The 11,667-nt window shown below is 39.0% G+C and overlaps 1 protein-coding gene across 2 annotated transcripts; it reads left to right on the top strand.

The window, feature by feature from the left end:
* The first annotated feature begins 2,751 nt into the window (after window positions 1-2,751).
* On the top strand, window positions 2,752-11,098 carry entpd5a (ectonucleoside triphosphate diphosphohydrolase 5a). Of its 2 annotated transcripts, none has more exons than XR_013206581.1 (13): window positions 2,752-3,388; window positions 4,177-4,256; window positions 4,840-4,983; window positions 5,464-5,539; window positions 6,106-6,141; window positions 6,235-6,323; window positions 6,409-6,488; window positions 6,593-6,654; window positions 6,739-6,840; window positions 7,574-7,717; window positions 7,828-7,880; window positions 9,126-9,241; window positions 9,453-11,098. XR_013206581.1 is itself a non-coding variant. In XM_077238475.1 (13 exons), exons 1-13 carry the CDS (start codon window positions 3,106-3,108, stop codon window positions 9,534-9,536), a joined length of 1,353 nt encoding a protein of 450 aa, XP_077094590.1. In that variant the 5' UTR covers window positions 2,752-3,105; the 3' UTR covers window positions 9,537-11,098. The 2 variants fall into 2 exon arrangements, 1 of the variants encoding a protein (XP_077094590.1); XM_077238475.1 differs by having other exon boundaries at window positions 7,824-7,880.
* Window positions 11,099-11,667: the final 569 nt, after the last annotated feature.

The raw sequence follows: 11,667 nt of genomic DNA, 5'->3' as shown, positions 1-11,667 counted from the left end.
GCATCAGTCAAACAATGTACTGTAATTGCCTTGCTTTATACCATAAACACTGTTTATGATGTATTGTGATAATTCCATGGATGTACAGACTGCCTTGTCAGTAATTGTCTCAGATATGTGTGAACATAAGTGCTCATTTAGAGACCAAAAATACAACAGCTGAGGGTGCTTTTAAATAGCAGATGAAACAGTCACCATAATGTGCAGTGGTGCCATATAGACCTGTCCAGCCTGAGTGACAGAAATCCTTATGAAGAATCGCAGCCTGCATATAATTATCTTGTGCAGGAGAGTGAATAATTTTTATGACACTTGCAAGCCAGCCACCTTTTAAAGGGATAGTTCACCCAAAAATGAAACTTCTATCAGTAATTACTCACCCTCATGTTGTTCCAACCCCGTAAGACCTTCGTTCATCTTCGGAACACAAATTAAGATATTTTTGATTAAATCTGAGAGCTGGATCAATCCTCCATAGGCTTCTAAGGGATTGAAGCTTGTTCCCCGAAAAGTTATTAAAGACATCGTTAAAATAGTCCAAGTGACTACAGTGGCTCAATCTTAAGTTTATCAAGCGACGAGAATACTTTTTGTGCGCAAATAAAAACAAAAATAACGACTTTATAACAACTATTCATTTCCTTCTCTGTGGGCATCTAGTCAGTTAACGTAGTGTGATAGTGTAGTGCATCTGTGTTGTACGTCACACGCATCACACACATCACCAGCGTCGGCCAATAGTGAGCCTACGTGTGACGTAGCACTACGCAATCACACTACGTTAACTGACTAGAGGCCCACAGAGAAGGAAATGAATAGTTGATATAAAGTCGTTTATTTTTTTAGCACACAAAAAGTATTCTCGTCGCTTATTAAACTTTAGATTGAGCCACTGTAGTCACTTGGACTATTTTAACGATGTCTTTAATAACTTTTCGGGAAACAAGCTTCAATCCCTTAGAAGCCCATGGAGGATTGATCTAGCTCTCAGATTTAATCAAAAATAAATTAATTTGTGTTCCGAAGATGAACGAAGGTCTTACGGAGTTGGAACAACATGAGGGTGACTAATTACTGACAGAATTTTCATTTTGGGGTGAACTATCCCTTTAAATTAGTTTATAGATGCACTATACTGTTGCTATGGCACGGTTCAAAGTGTTAAAATGGTTGAAACTTGTCAGAAGTCAATATGAGGGCCTGCACATGCATGCTTGGCACAGGAGAAAAGACCATAATGGGGTACCACAATTTGAAAAAAGAAGAAGAAGAGGAAAGAAAGTGTAATATTTTTAGTTCCAAATTACAACGTTGGAACTGTTGCTTTGCTCAGCCGACTGTCCGGGGACTGGAATGGCATGATGGGAGCGCAGCCACTGCCAAACTCCACCCAGGCCCCCCCCCCGCCCCCCCCTCCTTCCCTCTGCCCTCTCTGTGCTTCTCATCTCCCCTCGAGGCACTAAAATCGCAGACCTGGCTCCAACGCCCCTTATTTCTCCTTTTCCCTGTCCCTCAGCTGGGTCTCACCGGCAGTGGCAATGAAAGCCATTCTTAACTCGATGTGCGGTGAACCACTTTCATTAGTTGCAAGTGAAAGAGAAAAAGACATGTCATCGTAATCCAACCCTTCCATCGGGCCTGATTTTTTTAGGATTGCACAACAATTCATTAAAGCAACCCTCCTTGATGTGAGACCAAGGTTCACAGAATTGAGAAAACCCCTCTTTAACCCTTCTGTTCAGGTTTTCAATGGTGTCTGCTCCTGCACACAGGATTTGATCCCTAAATGCTTTTTTTTTCCAAAACCAATAAAGAAGCTTTGCAAAACCTCCAACAAAGAAAATGCAATCACTCATACGCTTTCTCTCTGTATAATCCTAAAATATGTTCTTGCCTAGCTACAAGTATTTGCATGTAAATTGAAAAGAAATTAATTTAGCCAATTCAGTCATTTATCTAAGAAACTGTAAAGTGTTTTGTGTCTAAAATTTGACCCTACGTGTCCTGAGTACAGGATCTTCCACTACTCTGTGGGCACTGAAAGTACACAGACACAGAAGTTTACCATCTGCCGTGCCAAAATACCTGGCAACTGATGTGAAAACAACACAAGAATCATTTGTCTACCCTATGCTTGAGCTCTGAAGTTTAATGATAATAATGCCATTTTATATTCTTGCCACAAACTTCTTCAATAAATTAGATAATGTCTACATCTCTTTACACCTCTTTTAAAGCGAGCAACGGAGGGAAAAGCCCTATTTTAGAAATTACGAGACAAATAACTCAAATTAACTACATGTAACACAGAATCTCAAGATCCCAGTTAAACGGTGGTTTAAGATTCTTTAGAAGCCATTTCATGATATAACTACTATTCTTGGAAAGGAAACTGGCTTGCAGCAATTGGAAGCTAGCATGAGTAGGTTTTAATGCTTGTTAGGAGAAAGAAAAAGTGGTGAAGTAACAAGACTGCCTGTAAGTAGAAAATAAAGCTGTAAGTTTTAATTAAGTACACCCATAAATGTATTTTTAAACCAATGCATTTTCTCCTAGCAATCCAACTGGTTTGAAGTCTAAATTTATACTCTCTTTTGTTCTTCTGAAGACATTTTAGCAGCATCTAAACCACTTCAGATGATGGGGAGGGTATTGCCAATTTGAACGCCTTGCACGTAATTGACGAGAAAGAACACACTTTAGCAGGTATTCCATGTCCATTTTTTATAAGTAAGGGGAGTGGATGGTGGAGGATGGATTTCAGAGGGCTTGCAATGGAGAGGCTCAGGATTGGTGGATGCCGTTGTTTGGCATGGCCCCCTGCCAAGCACTTATGTCTTTATATACTGTAAACAGATGACCGGCCAGTCCCGAGTGTGTCTCTGTGTTCATCCTCTCTTTCTGGGCTCTCTCCATATTCTCTTTCTTCCTTTCTTCATCTTTTCTGTAGACTTTCGCTGCATTTGCACACCCTTCAAGATTTTCAACAACACTGGGCAAAAACAGCAAACACATCCTCCTCCATAAAAACTCTTGAGTCACTTTTCGAGAAACCGCCAGTCAAGCCTTCAGCTGTTTGTTGTGTCGGCGTGGGAGAAAGAAACCATGTCTCAGCAGATGTTGCTCTTGACGGTTGTGTCCATGTGGCTTTTTGCCGGGTACTTTCTGGCAGAGGCAACATATTCCAACCACTATATGCACAACCGCTATCGTGCGTTCAATCACCATACCAACATGGACAATCAGCTTCCTCCAGAGGTACCTGTAGTGACGGAAGCAGTGGCCCCTCGTCCGGTCAACTTCAGTCGCACCTTTTATGGGATCATGTTTGATGCTGGCAGCACTGGCACCCGTATCCACATTTACAGGTTCATTCAAAAAGACCCAGGTAAGTCTCTCCATGTCCTTTCTCCATATCCCGTTTTACGCACTAAATGAGTTCTGCAGATCCCCAGGTTACTTACTTGCTCCTCTTGTAGCTAGAATTTCAATATTTTCCTCTCAAGATGTGTTGCTCTGATTGTCCTGACTGACATCCATGCTTCGGTGTAGCTTAGACCATGAACTCAGAATGATCTTGAAGAGTCCCGCCTTGCACAGTCTGTGAACGGCTGCCCTCTTCATTTCTCTCTCTCTCTCTCTCTCTCTCTCTCTCTCTCTCTCGATTTCTTTCTTACTGCATCCCTCTCAGAAGCCTGTGGCTCATAGCACGTCTGCTTACTGTGTCTGTGTTTGCCGTGGTTTATTCACTGCATGGTGTGAAGGCAAACAGAAACACGGGGTGGGAAGAGGAAAGAGGGATGGAGTACGATGGGTAATAAGCAGCTGCAGTTTCATTTAATAAATTGCAACCCTGAGCAATATGTTAAAGATTATGGGTTTGAGCTGATAATGCAGTAATCGGTTCCCCAAAATACCCATCAAATGGAGACATGGCATCACTCCTGATGAGGTAAACTCTGAGCCTTGAGAAACACTTAATTTGCCTGTCTGGAAAAATCTTGGTGGTCGCCATTTGTGGTAAACATACAATAACCAAATGTCTCTGCTCATGCACAATAACCTTTTAAGAGATGGAGTCAAGTTGCCCACAGTCCATTGCTAATGTGCACCTTCTAATAGCATACATCTTCAATTGTCCCCTCTGACATTTCTGTCTGTCTCGGTGTCCCACAGCGGTGCTTCCAGTGCTTGACAATGAGATGTACCATGCCGTGAAGCCTGGATTGTCAGCGTATGCAGATAAGCCTGACGAGGTAATCCACTAACTTTCTTATAACATCAGGGAACGTTATTTCTATTATATTCTGATGTCTTTGACTTTTTCCAGTCGCGTCTGTGCAGTGCAGATGGAGGAAGCATTATATATATATATATATATATATATATATATATATATATATATATATATATATATATATATATATATATATATTATATTTCCACTGAAGATAACAAGAAAAATCAGCACTCAGCATTATGGAATTATAGACCGTGCAATGATTCTTTACTTTAGTTTGTGACCACACAGTCATTTCTGGTTTTGCATATGTACTTTTTGCAGATGTTTTAATAATAAAAAACTGCTTTATGCCAGTATTCTACTGATGTTTTTTCTCCCCATGCTCAACTATGTAGCCATGAGCCAAGGAAATTGAAATGGTTAATAATTCTGCTCTCCATTGAAAGACCTTGTTGCTGGTAGACAAACAAGATGCCAGTTCAGCTGTTTATAGATCATACTTCTGTTACAGGACAGGGCTAGGATGGTTCCTTTGAGTTCTCTTAGAGGAATTGTGGTGTATTTGCAATAATATGTACATATTTTCCATTTGCTAGGGTGGAGAATCCCTTAGGCAACTGCTGAAGGTGGCAAAGAAGACGATTCCAAAAGAGGAATGGATACAGACACCAGTGGTTCTGAAAGCCACTGCCGGCTTGCGCCTGCTGCCTCAAGAAAAAGCCAAAGCCCTGTTGGATGAGGTAAGGCTTCCTCTCTTTCTCAGACAATTTGGTAGAGAAACCAACCATCCCAAAGGGATGCAAACCACGCTGTGTGCGAGACAGAGAGAAAGAAAGACAGGAAATGTAAGAGAGAAAAGAAACCAATACTGTGCAAAAGCAGCTGTTCTGAGGCTGTCTGGAGTTAAAGGAACCCAAATGCCTTTTGAATTGTCGTATTCAATGCCACCACACCAACCGCACTTGTGGTTTCTAGCTTGCCCATGTTTCAGACAATTTTGCCCAAGATTGATTCAGTGCACTTCCCGTTGACTCCAGATAAAAAGAGGCGCTTGAATATTTATGTTGTAACAACCAAATGGTTTCTTAATTTTTTAATGGGGTACACTACAGGGGAACACATGAGTCATGAGCTCTTAGATTTCGTTTCATTGTAGAGTTGAAATTGTACACTATGGGTTAATACATGTAATGTACATGTATTCTGGTTTGTGTCCATAGGTCAAAGAAATTTTTGACGACTCTCCTTTCTTTGTGCCAAACAACAGTATCACCATAATGAATGGCACCAATGAAGGTACTATAACTTTTCTCTCTTTAACATATCCAAGATAATTAAGCACAAATGTAAATTAAACCCATGATGCAATGCAAAGACTTTGAAACATCACTTTTACCCCAGCTTTCCTGTGTCTGTTATTGTGATAGCGACCTGAGTATTTAATATAGCTGTCTGGATTAAACCTTGTCTGGAAGCCTCCCACGCTCAATATAAAATAATCCTCCACATTTTTTAATTTAAGTTGACATTAGTTTTACGCAAACCCAGACATTCGCATACTTGTCCGGTGGTTTTATGAGGTGTGACTAATTTCAGATCTCAGACATGTTTAATTACCTTTCCTGGTCTTTGATGGTCCCAACATTAGATGTATACTTTCTATGAAGACATTAGTGATAAAAACCTAAATAATTAACATGCATTACCGTATTTACTGAATATGTATATTAAAAAAACACTTGCAGGTGTCAGATATCAAATGTTAAATAATGTGGTGACTGGTGTTTACCATATTATTTAGAGTTATTGATATTTAGTATTCAAATTATGCATCTCAGTAGCATGGATTCTCTATCTTACAGGGGTCTTGGCATGGGTTACAGTAAACTTCCTCACAGGTAAAGTATTGCTAAACATATGTTTTTCATAGATTTGGATGACTGATAATAAAGTTAATTTTACAATAGGTTTATTATACCTTTGTATTGCAGGTCATTTGTATGCTAAAACAAGGAAAACTGTTGGGATCCTGGATTTGGGTGGAGGGTCAACTCAGATTACGTTCCTTCCTAAATTAAAGGTATAACGATAAGACAATAGTTGGCAAACTGGCTACTATGTTTCAGTATTACACTGTCTTGCATTAACACTATTCTCTTTCACAGAAAACTGTGCGGTCTGCTCCTCCAGACTACATTGCCAAAATCAATATGTTCAACAGCACTTATGCGCTGTATACTCACAGGTCAGATACTTGACGAAACAATAGTTATTTTGTCCCTTTTCAGACAAAGACCAATAATATGCAACAATTTGCCATCATCATTTTTACTCTTTTACCATTTGCAGTTACCTTGGAAATGGATTAATTGCTGGCAGACTGGCAACTCTTGGTGCTCTTGGTGCTGATGGTAAATATTAATGTTTTTTTGTTTGTTAACTTGATGTTTTATAATTGATGATTATTATATTTTCTCACAATGTTCAACCTTCAGGACTTGACTGGAAAGTTTTCAGAAGTTCTTGTTTGCCAAAAAAATTTAGAGAAGACTTGAGCTTTGGTGAACACACCTACAAAGTCAGTGGAACCCCAGATGGTGAGTGACCTCAGATTAAGAATAGAATAAAGTTAGAATGAATCTATGTACTTTTTTTGCATACTACAAGTATTATTGTGATCAATTCATTGTCGTACTCCAAAGTTGAACAGAGACTGCTTTTCACGACTCAATACATTTTCAATAGATAAAGTCTTACAATATATATCTAGTCCTTTTTTATATATATCCTGTTACACAAAAATGTCAAACTCACATTGATTTCCAAGCTTCCATTTACAGTCAGAATAAAACAGAATTTAAAATCAATTTGATTTTACCTTAATTAACTTCTCTGTGGGTCCTTTCTGGCTCCACAGAAATACTCAAATGAACATTGTATTTAAGCAGAGAGAAAAAAGTCAGATCACTCAACACTCTTGATTCAACACTCTCATAGGAATATAAAAAAGAAACTGGTTCAGTTACGGGCTTGACATTTAGCCTGCCCCTTTCTCCCTTCAACAATGTTGTAGTGCAGATTTACCAGTTATGATGGGCCTTGTTAAGCAGTCCATATGGTTTCCAACTGGTAGAAATTACCAACCAGTTAGCTCCAGACCATAGGAAAGCTGCCTATTTGGTGCTTCCTGGGAGGAAATCTTTCCCTGAAGAATTTGAGAGACAGGACAAAGTTAGGTTTACGATAAAGGGCAGTGAGGTAAAACTGCAACTGCAATTTACAAGATCTCAATAACAGGAGTATAAATAACATTTGGTCCTTTATTTCCAGGTTATGCAGGGTACAAGTTGTGCTACCAAGAGGTGACGCGAGTGGTGAAGGGAATTGTGCACCAGCCTTTTGAGGTCAAGGGAAGCAGCATCTTCTATGCCTTTTCCCATTACTATGACAGAGCTGTGGATTCCGGTCTCATTGGTGAGTAGAATTACATTAGAGATAATGGTTAATGCTACGGAATGTCTACACATGCATCATCTTTAAAAATGATGCTGAACAAACATGTATTGTCTCAATCCTTTAGAAAGATCTCGTGGTGGTACTGTGGAAGTCAGGGATTTCAAAAAAAAAGCCAAAGAAGGTAAGACGTTGGACATTCTCCCAATCTCCAATGAACACTTGGGTCAAAGTCCTGCCGCACACATTGCACAAACATAAACCCTTGGTGCTTATTTGCCTTTGAGGTTCTCGACAATCACACTGGCTTCACAAAATGATAGCTCTGCCACCACATAAACATAGGTTGTGCCTCTCCCACACAAATACTTCTGCCTTCTTTTGTAACTCTCCAACCCGTTATCTCAGCTTTTCCATGCCCTTTGCGTAGAAGATTATGTTATGAGTTCTTGTACAGAATGTGACGCATACGTCAGTTTGAGACCTGAAACTGATTCATAGAATATGGCTCATGTCGTAGATTGTGTCAAACAGTAAATGTCCACAGAGAAGATTTATCACTAGGGGGAATGAGTTGGCGCCTTATGTAAGGCATTCATTTGTACACTGACACTGTTGCATGGTCCCGATTAACCACATTTGGCACGTTGGTTATCCCAATGGCAGCAGCCCTGTGGGTACTCCCTCCTCCCTGACCGTGAGACAACACCTAATGCCCAATATCTAACTGGAGGCAGCCAGGACATAATGTCTCACTCTGTGTGGGAACACTTAGTATTACTTGGCCTGCCTCATGGTTTGGAGCACGATCAGCACACGTGTATGAAATTATTCTTTTGTACTTTTCTCCTGTTCTTTCCCTCTTCCCAAACTTTCACAAGTCACCTTGTCAGCTGGAGGAAAAACAAAACATTGGGAAGACCTGTTTCACAAAGATGTGCTAGACGGTTGTAGCAAACACAGTGCTGGTGCCTCAATGTCTCACGTAATTTTCCCCAGACTCTGACACACTGTAGCCTGACAATCAACAATCTGTCCTCACTAGATAGTGTATACAATATGCTTATCTCATGTGGGAGTCTTTTAGTCTTTTAATCCTGTCTTTATGTATTTTTATTGCCCAATTCTACACTCACAGAGTTACAAAATGTGTACATTGTCTGTTCAAAACTCATTGCCATGTGGTTGCAAAGGTTTTCAACTTAGTTCTTAGTTCTATGGTGTTCTGGGTACTGGGTAGTACTTTTTACTCAACAAGCCACGCAATTTGAGGAATAACTAACACAGACCGTGTGGGATGAGAAATGCGTCAAGGTTTAATATTAAGGTTTAAGTGTTTTTTCTTAAAATCCTTTGCTGTATGAGCAATCGTTGCAGCTTCCCATAGCAAGCACAGCTAATTATAGTTCTTTTCTTTTTCTTAATCAAGTGTGCAACAAGATGACTAAATACCGCCCAATCAGCCCCTATTTGTGCATGGACATGACCTACATCACATGCCTACTGAAAGAGGGATTCGGCTTCAAGGATAGCACTGTACTGCAGGTGAGGCTAAAATATTAAAACAACAATTTAAAAATTAGAAACTCCTGTGAAGCTTGAACAAATTTACAGGAAATACACTATGCAGGATATCTCAAACCTGTTTTCTGTACATTTTTGGTTGTGCTTAATTAAAAAGTGCCAAGAGCCTAAATTAACATTCCTTGACAGCACAATTTTAGTCATAGATTAATGATCTTCTTTTTCTTCCCAGCTTACCAAAAAGGTGAATAACGTGGAGACAAGCTGGGCACTCGGCGCCATCTTCGATCATTTCCACAATCTCAACATTCAATAAATCCTGCAGTCTAATGGATTCCAGCATGAGGGGGAGCACAGGGGGCAAGCAGGGGGAAAACCTTACCTGGTCAAGCAGTCTCCCCCTTCCTCCTCCCCTAAAACTCTTAAGTGGGTTTCAGATCTGTCCTGCGCTGCAGCCCTGTATCTCAACACTCTCCTTCCTCACCAACTAAACACCCAGAGAACTGTTCACAAAGAAATCACTATATTTTTGTAAAGATGGCAGCTTCCCCATGGCCAGTCTGCTATTTCTACTGTATGTTTACATTTTTTTCAACTGCCGTCTTAGACCCATTCAAAGCTCTTGATTCATGCTGTTGAGCAGGATATTGTGCAGTGTAACACGTAAAGACATTGCGTTGAGTACAATTTATCTGTTATTAGTAGTGCTTGCACAATAGTGTATTGCTTATTTAGGTTATGGTGAATTATATTGCAATTTCCATGTAGTGGCACGTAACACTTTAACGTAGCTGTTAGAGCTACAGCTATCGTTCTATGTTTTAGTTTGGGATCAGCAGCTTAAACTGGGGATGATTGGACAGGTGCGGATCAGAACAAATCAAGTATAGTCACTTTACATGGGCACATGAATGCTGTTTTACATATTAATGAATAATGCATGTATTTACACATATCTGTTTGAGTGGTGAAGAGGTTTCCATAGCTAGAGTTGTAGAGTTGAGGTGGAAGCTTTTCAGATAGATATCACTTTTGGTGAAATTCTATAGGTGCTTTTTTTAACTGAGGTCTAACCAACCATGGTTTTTAACACTGAATGGCATGCAGTTTAATACACTTGCACTGCAGCCATCATCAAATTCAAAAGGTATACAAATGCTTACATGGCTAAATCCTAGTATAAATAGCCTACTAAAATATAACTCAAATGACTACTGGTCAGAGGTTATTAAAGTAAATAATATTATTCATTACTGTATTTAAACAGTTTATTTTTACACCAACATGCAAACAAAGTTTAGAGTACCTCTTTTTTACGTCTTTAAACATGGGTTAGTTATTGTGGATGGTTTTAGGTAGTTTTAGGGGGTTATTATGTGGAACAGCGTTAAAAAGTTGCTGTTGTGTGTATGCACAGATGCTCAGTTGTAATTGGGCAAAATTAGGTCAGATTTTGTTAAACGTGACAGGTGCATACTGCTGACAGATGATTTAGGACCAGTGTCAGAAAGTAACAGTCTTTGCTCAGTTGGCAGTATCATGTTAAGTGCCTTTTGTGAATTATTGTACAAATATTTATTACATGGATACTTGCTGTATATGCTGTGTGGCGTTGTTGCATTTCTTAATCCATCAACCTCAGTATACCTTTATATGTCGTTTTTCTACGACTGTATATATCAGTAATTTACTTTTTTACCAATTGTGTGTCATAGTTCAACATATGGCATGAAATTATCATGTAGGCTTCGCCATTATTAGTGGTATTCTCTACAGCAAATGCTATAAATATGCTTTCAAAATCAGTGTTGTGTATGAAGTGATATTGTACATGTATGAATAATAAATAAATAAAAATCTGTTGTTGAATACATTTAACCAACAAACTTGATCTTTTGGATCATCCGGTAACATAAATTCAACTTGAGGTATTCTTGAACTACTGATATTTCTCTTTATTATTCTCTCAGTGTATACAGTATAGAATAATAATGTATAATCACTAAATCATAAACATTAAATGCAATGAAAAGAAAAACTTGATGTTCGTGTGTATCTAAACTAAACACTAATCATATAATGGCTAGACGATTATTCTGCTTACCTACTACTAGTGAGTTGATTGGGTCTCCTTGTTTAACAAAATTGAAAGTTCCCATGATTTAAACATCCACAAACAGTACTTTAGCGATTCAAATTCGCGCCATTTATGAAAATACCACAATCATCACGAGTGTTTTCATGACGTGAATTGTCACGAGATAAAAGGGTTAACCTAGTTAAATAAACGGTTGCTAATGAGATGTGAGATGCGAACATGTATTCGTCGATATTAGTTTATTACTTATGACATTACAACCCCAGTCAAATCAAAAGGTAAGTTTATGACGAGATACATTTTTCATCAGCTTGCAAATACTTCCCACAGGAGTTCTGTTGCACAAGAA

The sequence above is a fragment of the Siphateles boraxobius genome, unplaced genomic scaffold (genome assembly GCF_051911475.1).
Source record: "Siphateles boraxobius isolate OS27281-9 unplaced genomic scaffold, OSU_SipBor_1 22, whole genome shotgun sequence".
NCBI classification, from domain to species: domain Eukaryota; kingdom Metazoa; phylum Chordata; class Actinopteri; order Cypriniformes; family Leuciscidae; genus Siphateles; species Siphateles boraxobius.
Note: the sequence above shows the minus strand (reverse complement) of the source record. Positions and strands in the feature narration are given on the sequence as shown.